This window comes from Enhydra lutris, unplaced genomic scaffold (assembly GCF_002288905.1).
Source record: "Enhydra lutris kenyoni isolate GAN:26980312 unplaced genomic scaffold, ASM228890v2 scaffoldscaffold12, whole genome shotgun sequence".
NCBI classification, from domain to species: Eukaryota; Metazoa; Chordata; class Mammalia; order Carnivora; family Mustelidae; genus Enhydra; species Enhydra lutris.
In genome coordinates this window covers 63,711,138-63,731,274 of record NW_019154096.1, presented here as the reverse complement: position 1 = coordinate 63,731,274, position 20,137 = coordinate 63,711,138, and the positions used below count along the sequence as shown (strand labels likewise).

At 46.3% G+C, this 20,137-nt stretch overlaps 1 protein-coding gene across 20 annotated transcripts in view; it reads right to left on the bottom strand.

Moving 5' to 3' along the window:
* LOC111145217 (transcription factor 7 like 2) overlaps positions 1-20,137 on the bottom strand; it is a 195,614-nt gene that overhangs the window by 117,038 nt on the left and 58,439 nt on the right. For 19 of the 20 annotated variants that reach the window (XM_022499966.1, XM_022499958.1, XM_022499960.1 and 16 more), the window contains one exon: positions 1,897-1,998. The exons of the other annotated variant lie outside the window; for it this stretch is intronic. In XM_022499966.1, coding sequence (XP_022355674.1) covers positions 1,897-1,998 — 102 coding nt within the window. The remainder of the gene's footprint in view (positions 1-1,896; positions 1,999-20,137) is intronic. 20 annotated transcript variants of the gene reach the window in all.

Genomic DNA, 20,137 nt, shown 5'->3' with positions numbered 1-20,137 from the left:
TTGGCACCTTCTCTCCACTCAAAAGAGAAAAAAAAGCCTCCAAGAGATTTTAAAGATAACATCCTTTCTCTGTAGCTTTTTAAAAAAAAAAAAAAAAAAAAAAAAAAAAGTGGCAGCCCTGCCAAGCATTTCCAAAAGCAGAGAAATAAATTTCAAAGCCTGGACACACAATGGGAAATGCAGGGAGGCAGGAAAAGTGAAAAAGACATGCTTCCTCGTTTTACCCTCCAGGACACGGTAACTCTCGCACTTTTTAAAAATCTTTGTATATGACTAAAATGGTTTTTATATGGCATTCACGTTTCTCCAAGAAACCTGCATCAGAAACCCAAACTGACAATATCCCGTCATCTGGGACGCTGCCCCTGATGATGACCCAATTTATAGTTCGCAGAACAGAACCAGTCACAGAGAAGTGACTTTCTACTCCCTTAGGAAAGAACAAGCTACGAGGCCCCGGGAGAGGAGCCGAGAACTGGGTCCCATCCTCGCTCTGGCCACTAACTCAGCGTGTGACGTTGGGCAATTCACTCAGGGCATCTCTGGGCCTGTTTCCTTTTCTGAGAGCAGGTGGGGGCGAGATGATCTAAGGTCACTTCCAGCCCTGAAATATTGACATTGGAGGAGTGTGTGTTATCATGAGCATCCGTGTTATTACAGGCTTGGGGGAAGGAGGAAGCTTCTGGGAAAATGTCAACCTTGCTCTGTGCCTCATTTATAACATAAGAATTTGTAGAACATTTTCACACACGATGACTCAAGATGTGGTTTAACGGAAATAAATCACTTTGTAATATATACACACACACGTATATTTAATATTCATATAACAGAGGCATAATTCATTAAATAATATATACTCAATTACACCAAGCTACAAAATAAGGAGGCAGTGAGCCTGAAATCTGACACAATGCGTCTTAAGATTTTTCTACTTAAGAAAATCATTTTGCCATTTTTAGAAATTAAAGTAACATCGAGGCAAAATGTATTAAACATTTTGTGGTACTTAAATAAAAAATACATGAATTATTTCATCCTTTGCATAATTCTACCTGTCATACATTCGTTATAAAAATGTGTCTCCCATTAATTATTTCAAAAGTATGAAGTCCAGCTCATGATATAAACATACGGAAGAGAATATTCTAATAATACTGAGCCATCTTCTCAAGAGGTTAATTTATAAATTCCACTTTCAGGGCCTACAAAATCCAAATGTACACTAAAAATATATGTAGACACATACTTTATGTTGTAGTCTCTCACTAGTAAAAACAAATGTTTCCTTTGTTAAACCCACAGGCTCTCAAAGTCATGGACGTACAAATTAAGTTTAACTTAAGCCTTTCCAAATTCATTTCTTCTCTCCGTTTACAATCAATCCAGATAAAATTTTGCTGATGTTAACGTAGAATGTTACTTTCCAACAATTAACATAAATTTGGGTGGGGGGGATTGGAAAGTCTCAAATCCAGCGCTTCCCTTTTGAATTTTCTAATTCCCTCTTCTGCAATTCACCTCCGCTAAATGAGTTTTTCAGAAAAGGATCTGAGGTGTTTTTTTTTTTTTTTTAATTGCTTTGGCACCATCTCCAGTCTCCCCCAAACCATGGTGATAGTGTCCCATTAACTGGAGACCACAAGGCTAGACTAACCCAACACCAGGAGAAAGGAGTGGTGGGAAGACCTGGAAAATTTCCGGGTGCGTAACAATCACTAAGATCCAATACCAGAAAACAAATAACTTCTAGATATAAGCCTTATCCAAGACTATTCCAAAAATATATTTTTTTAAAGAGAGAAAAATGGATAAACAACGCCCGTTATCAACAAAAGAATATTTTCTTCATCTCCCCCCAGTAAAGGAAGCAAGTGCCTTTATAAGGTCACTTACGACAATGTGTGCTGGTGACGGAGAGCGGGCATCCTTGAGGGCTTGTCTGCTCTGGAGGGTCCCCGCCTGGACATCAAGCAGTGGCCATTTCATCTGGAGATACTGGAGGAAGGAAACAAATGAATGTGGCAAATGAGTTTAGAAAAGAAACGCAAAACCGCTATCCCAAGACATAACTCCTGGGATGCCTGATACACAGATGAGTAACTTATAAGGACATGCAAATAACAACACTGAATAAACTTAAAAAAAAAAAAAGCATGCACATAACAACAGCATCAACAGAAAAGTCATGCCACACCAACAGGTTCTTCCTTAGATTAGAGCTCATGTTCAACAGGTGTGTTTCTAGAACATCAATACTATCAGCAACTAGAGTTTGGTCTTTGCAATCAAACGTCAGGCTGGCTCCAAGTTACAGGATTTCATTAGTCCTGCCTTGTGTAGAGGGAAACAATAGAGATTCGGGAGAGACAAGAAGGGAGGGAACAGAGGCCTTTCAAAGGAAGAAAGCAAACCAGAGTCTCGAGCCGGAGGTGTCTAGGAAACCGCCAATTCCAGATCTGTTCTTTGAGTGACCTTCACTTCTAAAATGCCATCATCCGATACTTCAAAGTTGAGTGTACATACATACACGTGCAACTGTCCTTTAGTAGAAACTTCCCCAGTAGATGAGGATGGAATTCCTCATCCAACCCCAAAGCTTATAAAACAAAACTACTTCTCAGGGCACCTGGGTGGCTTAGTCCATTAAGTGTCCAATGTTTGGTTTTGGCTCAGGTCATGATCTCAGGGTCTTGAGATCAAGCCCCACGCTAGGCTCCACACTCAGCAGGGAGCCTACTTGAGATCCTCTCTCTTCCCCTGCCCCTCCCCTGCTCGCTCATGCTCTCTCTCAAATAAATAAATCTTTGAAAAAAAAAATACGTCTCAGGAAAAGATGTACAAATAGGACATAGTGCAATTTATACATTCATCTCAAAAAGGCCTGAGAAAATTCTTAAATATGCACAAATTTACCACAGAAATTAAGTTAAAGGTATAAGCCAACGACGTCTATCACCGCTCTTCTCTGAGGTGGAAAATACATGGCACAAAGAAAAGGAAGTTACTTCTGTCACAAGTGATACGTCAGCTTTCAGAAGGACTTGAACAATCAACTAACCCAACTCCCTACTGTATAAACAAGGAAAAGTGAGGTGAGGTGGCTTGCCCAGTCACAGAGATACTTAGCACACGTATAAGCAACACCAAGGCATTTCACTTTGTGGGTGACATCACACCAATTTTACTCAGGAAAACTTCAGAAAACTGAACAAAACTGAGGACACAATGCTTAGACTTTAACAAGGACATCACCAGCCTTTGTATGTCTGAAGGCCCACTGTGTAAGGCACCAGTTAATGCTTGGATGGAATATAAGAGGCCATCTTTTCAGAGGTCCCAAAGCAAATTAAATGGCTAGTTTTCATATAAATTATACAGGGAATTCTACTCAATGAATATTAATTAAACTCTTTGTACATAGCCTTCTTGTGAAGGATTAAGAAAGATGTCTGCCCTCAGGGAGCTTATGCCCATGTGAGGGAACCAACTCACACTCCGATTCAATCTAGATAGAATGTAGTAGAAATGGCAGACTCGGAATCGTGCCTCGGGAATGCCAAGAAAGAAGATGGGATTTCTGAGAAAAGATACTGGGAAGGCTGCACCAAGTAGGTCTTGTTAAGTCAGAAAGATTTCAACAGAAAGACAAAGGACAGCCAAGGGCAGTCCAGAAAGAAGGAAGGGTTGGCTCAAATCCCATGTGAAATAGAAGGGCAAAAGCCACACACAAGCTTCCTCAGAGCTTCCTTAAAGATACAACTGCCCAGCGAATTAAAACCAAACATAGTTACACCTAAAACTAGAAGACCCTGGCCCACGAGCTACCTACCATGGTGCACAGCCATTTTCCCAACCTAGATCTGTACAAGGTAAGAGCACTACTACAACCTCAGAGCTGTTACCCAGAAGGCTCTTGTGTGGAGGAACCTGGTTACTGGTTCTGGTGACTCACCACATGACCCTGCATCAAATCCCTCTGCTTCCATGGACCTCTAGTTTTTCATCAGTCAGCTGATGGGGATGTCCTATCTGGGATGGGGATGAGGTCAGGGCTGCCCCAGCACTTAGGGATTCTGGACTCTCAGACAGTAAATACGAGCAGGCACCCCACTCCCCCCCTCAGTCACCCTTATAAACAAGTTATTTCCAAGTATCTTCTTTGGGAACAGTAGCATCCCAAGTTGAGAGCCACTCAATAAACGTAATAAATGTTTCCGTGGTCTCCTCAGCCTGTAACCCAAACCAGTGGGCCATAGGAACCTATTCCGCCCCACCTCGCCCTGACTGCTTCCCATTCTCACCTCCCACATAAATATATGAGCCTCATTGGTCAGAACCACTCAATAGCATCATTTCCTTGAGGCCAACCAAAATGGACACCTGCCAATAATCATCTCTCCTCTCATAAAATCCTGTGAGGAAAAACACCCAGCTGAGTGCCACACACCGACGCCTCATGCTACCCTCAGTGGGCAGGGTTAGATGAACAGGCAGGTTCCCATCTTTGGCCATCTGCAAAACAGATTTGATCGCATCCAAATCCCTGCTCCATAGAATTCGGAAATTTAGGCTTTGTTTAAGGTGACAGACCTGCCCTGAGGACCCCACCAGAGAACTGTCACACCCATAATGCAATATTAACACGGAGTCTTATAATTCTTATTTTACATAAAAGCTTCATTGTGTGCCATATCCAATCTCCGCAGGCTACCTGCACCACTATTTTTATGAGCCTACATTTCAGCGCTCCGAGCCTACAATACACATAATTTTCAATTATGTTAGGGCAGCCCAGGATCACTGCCTATATAACATTACTGGTTGGAGGAAATGAGACTCGGCCCCACTGCCCAGAGAGAGCTAACCAAATCCAGATGGTGGAGGAAGACAGCCCCAGTCCTGCTGGCTTGCAAGGACCCCACGGTGACAGCCTCAACCTCTCTCTCCCAGTGCAACTTGATCCCACAGAAAGGCTGGGCCCCCGCAAATCTGTGCCCGTCCCTTGGAAATAACTGGCATTCAGGCTGACGAGGTTCCTTCTGGGGAAATAAGTATTATGTCAGAATTTTTTTAAAGGAAGTTATTAACCTCCGCCAAAAGTGATGGGTTTCCCAGGTTCCTTCATCTTCTACAATTGGTCCTTATTAATAAGGAAAATAAATAAATAAAGGGAAGAAAAAGGAAATTAGGTACGATTAGAGCCTAGAGGAAAACCTTTTCCTTCCTGGAGACACTAAGCAGCGGGAAATTCTATTCTGTTGGGTCCTAAAGGAAGACCCGAAGGAGGGGGCATCTCAGATTTACGAAAAGGGCTGGAACGCCACGCCACATTTTCCCCCTGGTCCAACTTCAGTTTTATATCCTTTTGGGGAAGGGAAAAAAAAAGTTCCCACCATCCCACTATAAAAACAACACTGCGCTCCAGCTCCCTTCCTTTCAGGCCGCTCAACGTGGAAATTATGAATTGCCTACAAAAACATTAAACTTTTCAGCAAACTGCAATCAAACGGGGCCGTGGGAATTCCTGCATTAAAACTGTTGAAATGGAGTCCTGCTCAACTTGCATTTTGCAAAAAAAATAATAATAAATATATAAGGCCATCTTGGCTTAAGTGTTTCATCCTTTGTTTAATACTAATGTTCTGCTCATGGCCCATTAAGGTTTTTCCCCAAATCATATTTTATGATATGTCTCAGGGAGCTTAAGTTAAGCTTCAGACCTGTGGACGAAGTCTCGAAATATATACAAAACCCACAGTCTGAGCGGAATCAAGGCTCTTTAAAACGCCTGTTAAATTGTCAGCAAAAAAAGAAAAAAAGGCATGCAACTCAAACTTCTCCTCCCCCCCTCTCCTCCAATAAAAAAATTAAAAGGACAAGGAAAGGCAAAGGGGGAGGGATCTTCTGAATCAGAGGATCCCCCCCCCCCAGGATCTAGGTACAAGTGGGCCTGAGGGAACCTGCTGCCCCCCCATTACCGTGGGTCCAGCTTCATTCAGTCCGAGGAGGGGCGGCTCTAAGATCCTCCATCTATCTGAGAGCGGCTGGGGCCTCCGTACAAAAGTTAGTCTCCTAAACAAATAGGGCAACTCAAAGGCCAAAAATGATGTTGATAAGAAGGTTCCCAGGAAACCCCACATGGCTGATAAAATACCAAAGCAGCTTTGTAGCACTTCCTGTCAGTCAGTCCGTCTCACAGACAGACAGGCAAGCAGAGTCCGTCCCCTTACTTGTTCAGGACGGGGTTGGCAAACTTTTTCTGTCAAGGGCCAGAAGACATACATATCTTTGACTCTGCAGACCATCTGGTTTTGGTCCTAACAGCTCAGCCGCGGCAACACAGAAGCAGTCGTGGGCAATACCTGTTCCTACTATGTCATGGCCATGTTCCAATAAAACTTTATTTATACATACTGATAAGTAGATTCCATAGGACTTTCCTGTCACGAAATAGTACTCTTCTCTTGTTTTTTTTTTTCAACCGTTTAAAAATAATAAAAACCATTTTTAGCTCAAAGGCCATACAAAAAGAGGTAGCAGGACAGCTTTGGCCCTGGGCCACAGTTTGCCACCCATGGCTTATGGAATGAATGTATGAAGACCTGATTTCGTGTCAGACAGGATACATTCCTTCACTGGGCCTAAAATCCAGACAGCCAAACGCGATTTTTCAGTGGCCCGAAAGCGACATTTTGGATTGAATCGTCACTGGCAGACTCCAGTTTGGGGAGAAGACCTTGCAAAAGAATCTGAGCTCTCCAGCCATGACTCCCAGTCACAAGGTCTAACCACTAGACCACAATCTCTCTGAAATAACTATCCCTCCTTTCCAAAATGGAACTTTGAAAAGCCCTGAGCAATTGTGACTGGAAAAGGTTCACATGTTCGAAAGTTCTCACCCACTTCCCAGGAAAGACTGGCAATGTGTCACACGTCATCGAATCATCTGGAAAGAGCACTGGGCAGAAATGCCGCAGGTCATGGGCAATGTGCCCCGTGGGCTTTGGGAATCACCTTTCTAGGTTGAGAAGCTCCCCTCTCCAGAGCCTTTCGGTGTGTACCACTCTCCCACATCGCAAGCCTGGAATGAAACCGGTGCCAATGCTGCCCACTCCCAACAGACGGCATCAGCTACAGGCACCGGCAAGATGGGGAGGCGGGGGCCACCATGGGGCCTGACCAGACTGCTAAACGGAGATAAAACTGGCTTCTTCTGGAAAACTAGGCCCCATGGAAAACCTATCACCCAGAAAAGGACTGATTTTAAACACCAGGAAGGCCTTGCTCCCCTCCCCTGCCTGGTAGATAGGCATCCTTGACCTAAGTACAACAACAACAACAAAACAGCCTATTCAATCCCAGCTTTCCTCAGCAGGTGTGCTTCTTCCTAGGAAAATCCATTTTTCAAGAATTTAAAGTCATTCGAAACCATCCTCATGAAAAATCATGACACCTGAGTCATCCTAACTCCCAAGCCCAAGAAAGTCACCTGTGTTGTGTTTCTTATAAAACAGAAAGTCACTAATTTGCCCAAACACCCAAACCCGAGAGACCACAAGCCGTGGCCTCTCACATCCAAACCCACAAGTCCTTCCTCCTCTGCGAGATGACCGTTGACCCACGTTTCACGGCCAAATCCGAGGCCATGCTGATCTGCCCCAAACAGGCCAGCCAGAGGGGTAAAGCATGATGGTTAAGGTGACACCCCTCTACTTTACAAAAGAAAGGCTACCAAAAGCCACTCGTGCTAAAAGGAAAATGGAAAAACTCCAAGAGTGAGACAACAGGAAGCCCAAGTATATCGACAACAGCCGCAAGCCTTTCTTCAGGGGCTCACGTCGGGAGGCACAGCCTCAAGGGGCAGCCCCCGCCCCCAGGTCTGTTAAAGAACACATTTGGCTCTCTCTTCAGAACCTACCTCATTTCTCAGAACTGGAAGATGGAAAATTCAGCCCATCTTCTATAAATAAGTAATTCTGTCCCAGGGGTCAGGGAAACCCAATATATCCAGTAAAGTTAAATTATAAGAAGCAGTGATTAATATTCTATCCTACCCTGTGAATCATACAGGTACCAACAGGTTTCCCAAAGCTAGCACAGATCGCATATAGCTCACGATGCAATGTCACCAGAAGTCATCAGAATCCTGAAGGACCCGCACGGCCACCATTACAACATCGATTTGAGCAATTTTCCCACAGAGGCAGGAGGCACAGATTAGGTTGCTTTGTTCTCAGTTAAAACATAGCCCAGGAATTGCTTCTTTTTTTTTTCTTCTAATTAAGATTTTACTTATTTATTCAATAGAGAGAGAGAGAGAGAGAGAGAGCAGCAGAGGTAGAGGGAGAAGCAGACTCCCCACTGAGCAGAGAGCCCAATGAAGGACTCTATCCCAGGACCCTGGGATCACGACCTAAGGCAAAGGCAGACGCCTAACCGACTGAGCCACCCAGGCGCCCCCAAGAATTGCTTCTTTTGAAATATCCACATAAGAACCTAAGATAGAGGCTCTAGTTAAAGAGGCATTATTTGCCCATAAAATTTTCTTACAGAAAAAGAAAATTCAGGAACGTGTGATTGTGGCTAGATGGGATATAACATATGCAAGTATATACTATAGTTACCAAAGGAAAGAAAACCAAAGACTTCGAGGGCTGGGTACATTCTGAACTTGGAGAAGGAAAAAAGCCACAGAAGAAAATGAAATAAGAAGCTAGGGTTGACTTTATTTTTCCCTTTTTTTTTTTTTTTTTTTAAGTAACACTAAACATAGTAGGAACTTAGGAATGTTTCCCTTAAAGTCACTATCCATCTCTCGACATAAAAGGCATATGGGGGAAAGGAGGGGTATCAGGTTCTCGTGTAAAGCAACAATTTAATAGCTCTGCCTTCTATCTCTAGGAGTCAGTTGCTCTGAGATTTTTTAATGAAATCCTTGCAGCTCCCCTTTTCTTCCTCATCCTAACAATCCAAAGGGTCATAACGGTATGGCTTCACATTTAGGGAGCCCTTTGGAGTTCAAAACCACATTCACTATAATCCTATAAGATAAACTAGCAGGAAGTTGCAAGTGAAGCCAGTAGAATTGAGACCCAGCTTACCTGAGGGCCCTGGGTCAGCTGGCCTTCTTGTGTGTAGGCCTCCAGACCACTGGTGTGTTTGCACACCAGTATCTCACAGGGAACATGGCCCAGTGGCCCCAAAGGAATGAACCGTTCTCTCCAGCTCCTATCAGCTATCTTCTTCCCCCTAACGAGGTCGCTAGGCAAACATTAAATTCTTTTCTTCCCATGCTACTAGAAAATTATTTCTACCAGAGCTACTGAGGCCACTGGTACTAAGGGGGTAAACTGAGCAAAACAAGCAAATAACAAGCCAAAAAATTCAACAACCAAAACTTTTCATGTCACCAGCCCTCACAAGGACCCCTGTCCTTGAGATATTTTTGCATTTCCTAGGTCAGTGGTTTTGCAGGGAGGCTATGGTTTGGCAGCTCAGGGAAGCACAGCTGGATAGAATTTCACCAGGCCCTTCCTCTCAAACCCAGCCAGCCCCTCCGTGGGCTGGGACCTAGGCCTTCCTTCCATCCTCCCAAAAAAGTCACTCTGAAAATCATGGCTGTGCATGCCTGGGGTAGCAGAAGAGAGGAAAGTGTCCAGTAGCCCACTTTCCAGGCCCACTTCTGCCACTATCTGGACGATCACTTCATTTCTTCACTTCTGGCAACCTCTCCCTCACTCTGGGCCTAAATCTATAAGCAACAAGTCACTAAATTCTACTCCTGAAAACAATATTACACCACATGTTCACTAACTAGAATTTAAATAAAAATTTGGGGAAAAAAAATTTAGAAAGACTACCACATGCCACTAGGGATCCCAGAATTTCAGCTTCATGCCAGGACAGGATAGGACTTTGGGGAGTGAGTAAGGGAGTAAAAGTAAGCACACCCTGCCTATGACAGGCCTGTGTACTTCCAGGCCCATGTAATGGTGTGGTGGGGTCATGTGCCTCGTTGCAGCTGGTGAGCTGGGACATGTGTTGTGTCTGGCCTGCAACACTTACCCCCCAGAGTGGTTTCCCTTTGCCACAACAATGCAGAGCACGTGAGAAGGTGGCTTTTCCACCAGCCTATGACCCAGATCGAAGAACGGAGCAGAGCCTTAACAGCACCAGGGACGGATATGTAGTCTGAGCAGTAAATAACAGTTTGATATAACATCCACTGAGATTTAGGAGATGTTTTTTACTACAGCATAACCTAGCCTCTCCTCACCTATATACCCACTTGCTTTCCTACTTGGAAGAGACATACAACAGAAGTAATCCATGTTCTATTTTCTACGGCTAACAGGAAAAAAAAAAAAAAATCAAACAGGAATACTGAAATTCATTACCAAAGGAAGGAAGGAAAGAAGGAAAGAAGGAAACTGAGGAAATTCACTCAAAAGTTCCATTCTCTTCTAACACACAAATTACCGCAGCACTCAGAAGGCTCATGCTCTGGGTCCAGTGTGGATTAATGACTGAGGCCTAGAGCAGTCATCTAAGAACCAGTCAATGGGACAATGAACTAGCCAATAGTATAGGGATGAACACAAGGAAGTAGAAATATTATAAAGGAAGATTTAATTCATGATGCTGACATGGTCCCTACAGTTCCCACACCTTGCTGGCTCCTTGAGCGAGACTTTCCCCCGACCCACACTGGACCTGCTCAATCCAACTATCTGGGAGTGGGCGGAAGCGGCTGTAATGGTCACGTGACGCCAATGATCAATAATTAGCATAAAGTACCGAAACCAGGGCAGTATCAATACTGAGCACATTGTCTATTTGCAGGCCCCAACTTTCCCAAAAGTTGTTTTAAACTTCTACAGTGATTGTCACTCCATTTTTTTTAGGCAGCCAAAGCAGAAAAGCTCCAGACCCATTTTAAAGGTGAAGAAAAGCAGGGGCGCCTGGGCGCCTCAGTGGGTTAGGCATCCAACTCTTGATTTCGGCTCAGGCTGTGATCTCAGGGTCACGGGATCGAGCCCCACGTCGGGCTCCGTGCTCAGTGCTTGGGATCCTCTTTCTCCTTCTCCCTCAGCCTCTGTCTCCCACTCACTCTTGCTCTCCCTCTAAACTAAATAAATAAGTCTTTAAAAAATAAATAAAGTGAAGAAAAGCAGAAATGAAGTGGCTTAGTCCCGCAGTTACGAAGGGATTCTGAACCAGAATGTAGAGTTCTTGTATTTTCAGGCCAGGACTCTTAAAATCTCTTAAAGGAGACTGAGTAGAATGAGTCTAACGGGAGGGAGGGCAAAGTAGATACACGGGGACAAAACAGACAGGGCAGCACACACCCCTACACAGGGAGCATGTGGGACATCAGCCTCAGAGACAGTCTCGTGCTGGCGTGACCCAGAGCTGCCCAGGACTCACCATGTCAGAGTCTTCAGGCAGCCTCAAGACCAGCTCCCCCACAGAGGGCTGTGGATCGATCCCAAGCCAAGGAGAGCCCTACCAAAAGCAGCCAAGTCCCTGAGCCACGGGTCAGAGGACAAGAAGCCACTGGAAGAACTTGAGAGCAGAAGCCCTCGCCCTCCTGTCCCGTTCCAACAGGTCGCCCAAACTCCCTCAGCTAGGGTAGCGCAAACTCCTTCCCCACGGGCCCCCATGGTAACTAGCAAATAACGAATGCTCGCACGCCACTGGAGGAACCTCACGTTAAGAGCCAGACCAAAGACAACCTACTCTGTTCACCACATTCTTTTATTATTGCTTTCTATAAAAAAAAGGCCAAGTACAGTCCAGTTGATTGGAATGCGTAGGTTAACACCTGCTTGTCTACACACGTGCTCAAGTGGATAGAGGCAACTGTAGGCCAGAAAAATCAGCTGGTAGATACGGAGTAGCAAGTGGACTGGGAGCTCAGCAAATATGGGGTCCGCTGGGGTAAGAGCACACCCAAGACTCAGCTGATAAGCAGGCAGGGAAATGGCGGTCTATCTATGCACTGGAATATTATTTGGCAATTAAAACAAGGCAATACTGACCCATGCTACAACAAGGATGACTTTAGGAAACATGCTAACTTAAAGAAGGCAGACCAAAATGGTCACATATTATAGGATTCTAGACAATTCCATAGAGACAGAGATTAAATTAGTAATTGCCAGGGACTGGGGGGGAAAGGGAGATGGGGAGTTATTACTAGTGGGTACAGAGTTTCCTTTGGGGGTGACAAAACTGTTCTGGAAATAGTGGTGACATTTACACACCACAGTGAATATACTAAAACAGGCGAATTGTACACTTTAAATGCATACATTTAATGGTATGTAAATTATATCTTGATTTTTAAAGTGGATTACAAAAAAGTGCACCAAGGCACTTGATGGTTATCAGACTCTTTTCAAAAACAAGCGGGTGGGGGAGAGCACACGGGTCACGTCTGCGTAGACTCCACCCACAATGCCATACCGCCTAAAGAACGAACCGAAAAAAACAGGTGAACAAACCTATTCTTTTAAGAAACATCTGACCCTCCAAAGCTTCTTGGGAAACAAGAAGCTTCCAGACGTGACTGGCTGGGGCGGGATCCTGGGAAAGGACCATTCCCACGGCAGGGGAAGGCCAAGGCTTGAGGAAGCTGGGAAGAACACAGCATACCCCCGACGAAATGCACGGAGGGAGAGACACAGCAGACAGCTACCCAAGTGGGTGATGACTGTCTGTTTCAAGGCAAACCAAACAGAGGGGAGCACTCGAGTCAACAGAAACCTGACCCCTCTCAGAGCCCATTCCCCATCACCCTGCGGGTTCAGGCAGGCCATGCCAGCTTTGTGCCTCAGTTGCTCTAGTTACCACGGGGCATGGAATCACCTGCGCAGAGTCTCCCAGAGGACTTGCTCACCGCGTTGTCAACCCCAGAGGATACACTGTGTAAATGGACGGGACGGTTAAGACTTGTTAACTTCTTCTTCCAACTGTGCGGGGGAGTGAAAAGCCCGAAGTCCCAAGTCTACAAGGTGTCAGAGATGACCTCTGAGAGCACAAAAGCCAGAGAGTAACAGGGTCCTGGTGACCTGGAAGGGTTATTTTCCATCCATGACTCGGCAGGATTACGGCAGATATGAAAATCAGGAACTCTTAAAAGAGGGTTTTCTGGGGCGCCTGGGTGGCTCAGTGGGTTAAAGCCTCTGCCTTTGGCTCAGGTCATGATCCCAGGGTCCTGGGATCGAGCCCCGCATCGGGCTCTCTGCTCCGTGGGGAGCCTGCTTCTTCCTCTCTCTCTCTGCCTGCCTCTCTGCCTACTTGTGATCTCTGTCAAATAAATAAATAAAATCTTTAAAAAAAAAAAAAAAAAAAAAGAGGGTTTTCTTTCTCCACAGCCGGCAGCTCTCAAGACTTGGGATTTCTACGACTCGGTTCTCCTCCGTATTCTGTCCAGTTTCTCTCCCCACCCCCCTCCACAGCAACAAAAGACAACGCGAGTCTTGGCAGTCAACAAGCAACCAATTAACGTGCTTTTAGTCAGTCGACGGGGGAACCAAACTGCAAGACAGGCCTCGGCTCCTGTCCTCAAAGTCCAGCTGAAACTGAGAAGCACGCGCTGCATTTCCCTTTTGTTTTTGCTTCCCCTTGTCACATTTGAAAGAGGTCGGTGGCTCCAGCAAAGGTCTCCCTGTCCAAATTTTTATTGTCCGAGGCTGGCTGTGACAAGCATGTGGAGATGCTTCGCAACGCTCCCCTCAGGAAGCCAAGAGGTCAGCGGCGCCTCTGGTTCATTTTGCTTGGGGAGGAAAAAAAAACCCCGAGCCAGGGTGAAGATTTAGTGAGGCTGACCTCCTGGAGGCCCCCGACCCCCCTGCACACAAGTCTTGGGGCCTCAGCCAGAAGCCGCCTGCCACTCAAGTATCATCTTGCTGTAACAAATTACTCCTAACCCAGGATTACGGCTCTTTCCAAATCCCTCCTAGAGAGCAAGGAAATAAACATTCTCTCCCAGGACTCTGCCCTGGTTGTTTCCCCTGTTGGTAATCCTTGTCTGTATTTGCTTCTCCTACAAGCCTTCGTCTGGGAGGTCTGCTAGACCATTCCGGCCCACTTTCCTTTCAGACATAAGCTGAATGTCTCAATTGTCCATTAGGCACAGTAAAAGATGAAGGCGGGCTTTCTGTCCGGAGGAGCCTCACACAATAGTTCTCTTTGCCCACACACTTCTTGTCTGACTGCAGACCCGACTGGCCTAATCCTAGTCACTCACGGAACTCCACACCCCAAATTCCTTCCTAACGCCCCGCAGGGACGAGTCCCGATGGGCCATCGTGAGGCCGTGCTGCTCCAACTCCAGGACAGGACAGAGAAGCAGGCCTGCCCCCCCCCAACCCACCGCCGCCCCCCACCCCGGGGACAGCAAGCCATCCGGGGACGAGCTGACAGGGGAGAAAGATCTAGAAAGAAGAGGCAAGACAGGAGACTGCCGACAGGAGAGACTGCCTCTGACCCCATCCTGTGGTTTCCTTTAATAAACTACCAGGAGATATTTTGAGCACAATAACCTCACTTGGGGAAGGAAACAGTTCTGTCCACTTCCAAAGTCTCCTCCGAAAACACTGGGATATTCCAGACCCTTCGGACAAGAGAGGGCTGTTTTGTGTTTTTAATTGTATACATACAGTGACAAGCATATGCCAAGAAGCAAAGGGCAGGACAATGGGACGTGGGTGATCTGAGGCGATAGGGATCTTAGGGTTGTTTTATGTGAGACTTTCTCCCCGCAGAGAGCAGCTGACACACACTCGCTGACACACTTGAGGCTGGGAGACAAACTTTCTGAAATAACCCAAAGGCACGGAGAAGACAGAAATATCATCAACAATCCAGACAACAAATCAAATTCCTATTTCTAAAAATGGGGTGGGGGCAGCCAGGGGGCACCAGTTGGAAGAAATGGAATTAGACAATACTACTCACTTCCCCCGTGCAAGCCCACCTTCCTTCTCTCGACACGGCCACCGTGACTCTCCACACAAACTTGTTCTCTGCGTTCTCTGCTTTTGTGGCTTTAGTGTTTAAAGAACCTGGCTCAGGAAGGAGCAGTAGCGATCTGAAGCTAACCACTTAGCTCATTACTATGTCATCCGGGCGGGAAAATCAATTCCAACAGCATGGAGTTTGGTGATCTCCTCCCCTGAAGGTCTGTACTATTAATAGCAAGAAAGTTTCCCAGGCTTTGGTTTATTTATAATGCCAACCCAGTCCTGACCACAGAACCTGGACATCTGCACGCCTAGAGCTCCCGGGCACCCACGAGATGGAATTCCAGGTCTCAAGTCTTTTGAATGCAGCAGAAAGATGCAGAAGGTAGGCCGAATTTCAAGCAGGCAGAAAGAGTCACCTCAAAGAGGACTCGATCCCAGGAAAGGGCTAGAGTAGTCAAGGGGAAAAACTAAGTTAGGGTCTCTCTACCCTCTAACCAGCTCCTGTGTGTGCTCTTCCAGGCTGAGCTATAGACAAAGGTCACAATGTTATCTCCCCATTGTGAAGCTGGCTGACAGAAGGTTCTAGAAGATTAGTTAAAAATAAACTTAAAATCTCACTAATTCAGACCAAGGTGGTCTGAATGGCTAAGCAGAATGGCTAAGAGGCGCAGGAGCAGGAGATGGAATACCTAGGCTTAAACCCAGGATCTGCAGCTTCGTGCTTAGACACGAAGCATTGGGGCCTTGGACAAATGGCTTCCCCTTTCTTTGCATCCAACCCTGGCCTACATAGTGAGGATAATAATGTAGGGATAACAGTGGTACCTCCTTCTTGATTATGCACAGGAGTGATTGGTAGTCTGTGCACTACAAATGAGGCCTAGTTTGACCTATGAGATAGAAGGCTAACGGGGTCCATGGTCATGGAGGGAGCCATCTCCCTGCTGGATGCAGAAAGGGAGAAAAGAGAAGTGTGGGATTCCTGTAAGTAAATGCACTAAGTTACAGACTGCCCAAGGTGGGTGCCCGAGGAACAGACCCATTGATACAACCCACCGTTACTATCCACACATAAATGGGTAAGAAATTATCCATTCAGCTCTTTTAAATATATCCCTCCTCCCTCTCTATGTACCCTGGCAAAGAGAATTCAAGTCCAGTTGTCTGAAGTTTCCCAAACACCTGAATGAAGGAAGCCAGATGCCTGAAGTCCCACTCAGGCTCTGCCCAGGTACAGGTGAATATACAGCCATCCCAGCCAAAGGGTCTTCTTGAGTTTGGCCCCCTCTCACTCTGCCGATACGTGGCCACAAAGCAAATCACGGATTGCCATGATCAGGGAGGAAAAATGCTAATTCAGCAAACCATCTTGGAATGATAGCTCATGCTATGCCTTTCATGTCCCCATGCCCAGGAAATACCCAGGAGCCATGCTCCTTGCCCTCAGGACCACTGAGTCCCTGTTAAGTCTATCTGCTACTGTGAGGACCCAAAGCAGCAAAGTAGGAGCTGTGGGGGCTGCGTGCGCTCAGAACAAGTTTCCAGACCACATCTGGAGGCAGCTCAGACCCAGGTTCAGATCCCAGCTCCAGAACTCCATTCATTCACCCAAATATTTATTGAGCGCCTCCTATGTGCCAAAAGAATTGGGCTCATTAAGAGAGAATATCAGAGCTGACCATTTAATTTTTTTAAAGATTTTATTTATTTATTTGACAGAGAGAATCACAGCAAGAGAGAGAACACGGGCAGGGGGAGTGGGAGAGGGAGAAGCAGGCTTCCTGCCAAGTAGGGAGCCCAACACGGGGCTCGATCCCAGGACCCCGGGATCATGACCTGAGCTGAAGGCAGGTGCGTAAGGACTCAGCCACCCAGGCGCCCCAGAGCTGACCATTAAAAGCAGGGTCAGCTTGGGCAAATGGCAAATGGCACCTCTCTGAGCACTGGCTTCCTCCACTGTAAAATGGGAATATACATAAACATTCACGTTTCAGGGTTCTTCTAAGGATGAAATGCTTGGCACGGCGCCTGGCCTATTGCACATGCTGAGGAAACGCTAGCTATTATGTTATTAGCTGGCTATTACATTGCTATTAATATAATCAGTATCCTCAGAGTAAAACTCCTTGAGATACTGCATGACTCTAAATCATCCAGAAAAGTAAATCCCAGGTATGTGTATTATCCATCGCTTAAAGAGAAATAAACAGTTCCCCTGCTGTAAAGCAAACTGACCAAAAACATTCCTAGTTGACCAGGCTCGCCTCTCCCCACCCATCCTTTCAATTCATTCACTCCTGGCCTCCTGGGGAACTGGGACTTTCTTATACCTACAGTTGGCCCCCCCCATATGTCTGGTCTCCCCTGAAGTGTACCAAGGCTCAGATTCGAGTCTGCTGTTCTGAGCCACCACATCTCTCCCCTCCGACTGGCCCACAATCTTAAAGATACTTCTTAAAGGTCTGCAACCCCAGCAGAATTCTGATTCTTGCCCCACACTCTTCCGGGGTAAGGGGTAAGGCAACATGACTGCTCTGCCAGAAGCAGACACGACAAGTTGACCCACAAATCAGGGGGTGGTGAGGCATTAGCCTACCAAAAACCACACGGAATCCTCACCCCAAAGAGGTTTTACACATGGACCAGAGAAAAATGAAAAAGAAAAAAAACAAAAAAACAAAAAACCTCAAAAAAACCCTGCCACTTTTTCCCCAGCTATGTCACGATTTCCTTTTTCTTTAAGATTAAAAAACTCGCCTGTTAAAAATCTCGCCTAAAGAAGGGGTAAGACAGTTGGGAAAAGGAAATGCAAAGAACTCCCTGGTGCCCCTGGTTTACCACCGTCAGGCAGCAAAACAACGGTCAGCCTCTTGGCACCCTGTTTGGGGACCATCTCCACCCGCTGGTTCTATCCCAAATCCATGTGGGTTACCTCCTGCACTGACCACGTACTTGGAGAATGAAGTACACGGAGAAAGCAAAGGTGCAGGCTGTAAACGAGATATGGAAACGCCCAGAATACACACACACACACACACACACACACACACACGGAGAGGTTAAGTTTTAACTACGGTTTCAAGAGTGGGAAATCAAACCAGTTCTGGGGTTTGAATCCCAGACCTCCACCTACTTCCTCAGAGGCTCCGGCCAGGTTCCTCTACCACCCTGAGCTTCAGTTTCTTCTTCTAGGAAACAGAAGCTAACAGCAGCTCTGAATCAGAGTTGCCAAATCATGATCACGGAGAGCGGCGTGGAGCAGCCCCGAGCATATCGTAAGCCGCTCAAGAGATGCCAGCCCCTAGGACCACTGTTGAGGTCGTTACGAAGTTCCTATCCGTCCCACTGGTGCTCTGGGCCATCATGTCGGGAATGCTTTTCCCGTCGGTCCTCCAACGACAGCCTGTCATCAGGAATGGATATTCCAGGAGGTAGTAGGGGGAAAGGGGGAAACTGTGTGGTTACAAAGTTAAAAAGAAAACAGTAAGTAGTAGAAACCACGTCACATGTGAGATCTTACTACAGGTAAGATCTTACTACATGTGAGATCTTTACCCATTTTTCGGATGACATCTCAGGAAACTGAGCTGGGAGAGCTTAGGCAAGCGGCCCAAGGTCGCAGGATTTGGAAGTGAAGGTTATGAGGGCAGGAAACACGCTCGTCTCCCCTGTGCCCCTGTGCCAAGCGTGAATGGTCTCTTTAAGCCTCATTTAACATTCGACAAATATTTATTGATACCGGCTCTTTGCCGGGCATTATGCTGGGTACTAGACAGAAGAGAAAGATCACAGAGCCCCAGAGTCAGGTGACCTGGGCGACAATTCCCAGCTCTCGCCCCCCTTGCTGGGTGACAGTGGGCAGAGACTTCTGCCCCCTGACCTCCAGCTATTGTGAAATAATTTCCCTCCACCCCACCTCACAGGGTGGACACAAAAATTCCATTAAACAGTGTCTAACTACTTGGCAGCTGCCAGGGGAGCCTCGGGATTCATTCAAAACTATTTTCCTTCCCTGTGTCCCCCACATTCCCCTCCCATCTCCCAAAACTAGCCCTAGTTAATGCATCTATAAACTAAAGATAATAGTAAAGTATCTGAAAAGCACTTCGACCATAAAATATAATAGGAAATATAAAACTTCATATTGTTGTTGTTGTTGTTTTGTTATTATTATTATTATAGGAACACACCCCGCCTCCAGAGCCATTATTATTATTATAGGAACACACCCCGCCTCCAGAGCCATTATTATTATTATAGGAACACACCCCACCTCCAGAGCCAGTGGCCTCATTGCCACTAGGAATGAGGTGTCTGCGACAGTCTCAGCAAAGCCCCCTCCCTCAGGTAGAGGCCAACTCAGTCCTCCAGCCCTGGAAAGCAGCAAGGATCAGGGATCGGGGAGGCCGGGATGGCAAACCACCAACTTCTCAGTGGGCTCCCCATCAGCATGGCGGCCACGGCCATCTGGCTTCCAAGCCCCACATTAATCAAAGAAGCCTTTCCAGGCCCCTGGGATAGGACAGGCACATTCTGGGTGACAATGACCCTTGGGTGAGGGGTAAAGCAACATGACTGCCCTCACTGACCTCATTATCTTCAGGCCCAGAAGATTCATTAGGTAAAACAACACAACACACAGACTTGCTTCTAGAAAAGCTTACCCTCGGGCCCCAGCACTTCCCAATATTTTAAGAGCATCGCGCCCTCACCACCTATTGTTCTTGTTTTTAAAGAAGGGCAAAGGTAACGCTCTGGCCCACCCCTAGCTCAAAAAGTCACAACAAAGGAACCACCCGAGTGGCTCAGGGTTGTCAAGTCAAAGAGTGGCTCAGGGTTGTCAAGTCTTTAACATCAGGAGAATATCTGCCTCCCTCGGGGCGTCCCCTGTGAATCAGGCAGACGATTAAGGCCCAAGTTTGCTTTTCAAGTTTGCGTTTCGTGCAGGGGCAGGTGTCAAGCCTGGCTGGAATCCACAAGAAAAAACAAAAACCGTTGGCTGCCCATGTGACCCCAACGCACACCTGAAAAGTCAATATTCCAAACCACTCATCTGTTCACCACTTTATGAAGGAGAAGAGTCAGACACCTTTTCAGCAATGCTTTCCTCTCGGGAGTGGAATTACAATTTTTTTTCATTGCTTTCTACTTTCTAATATATT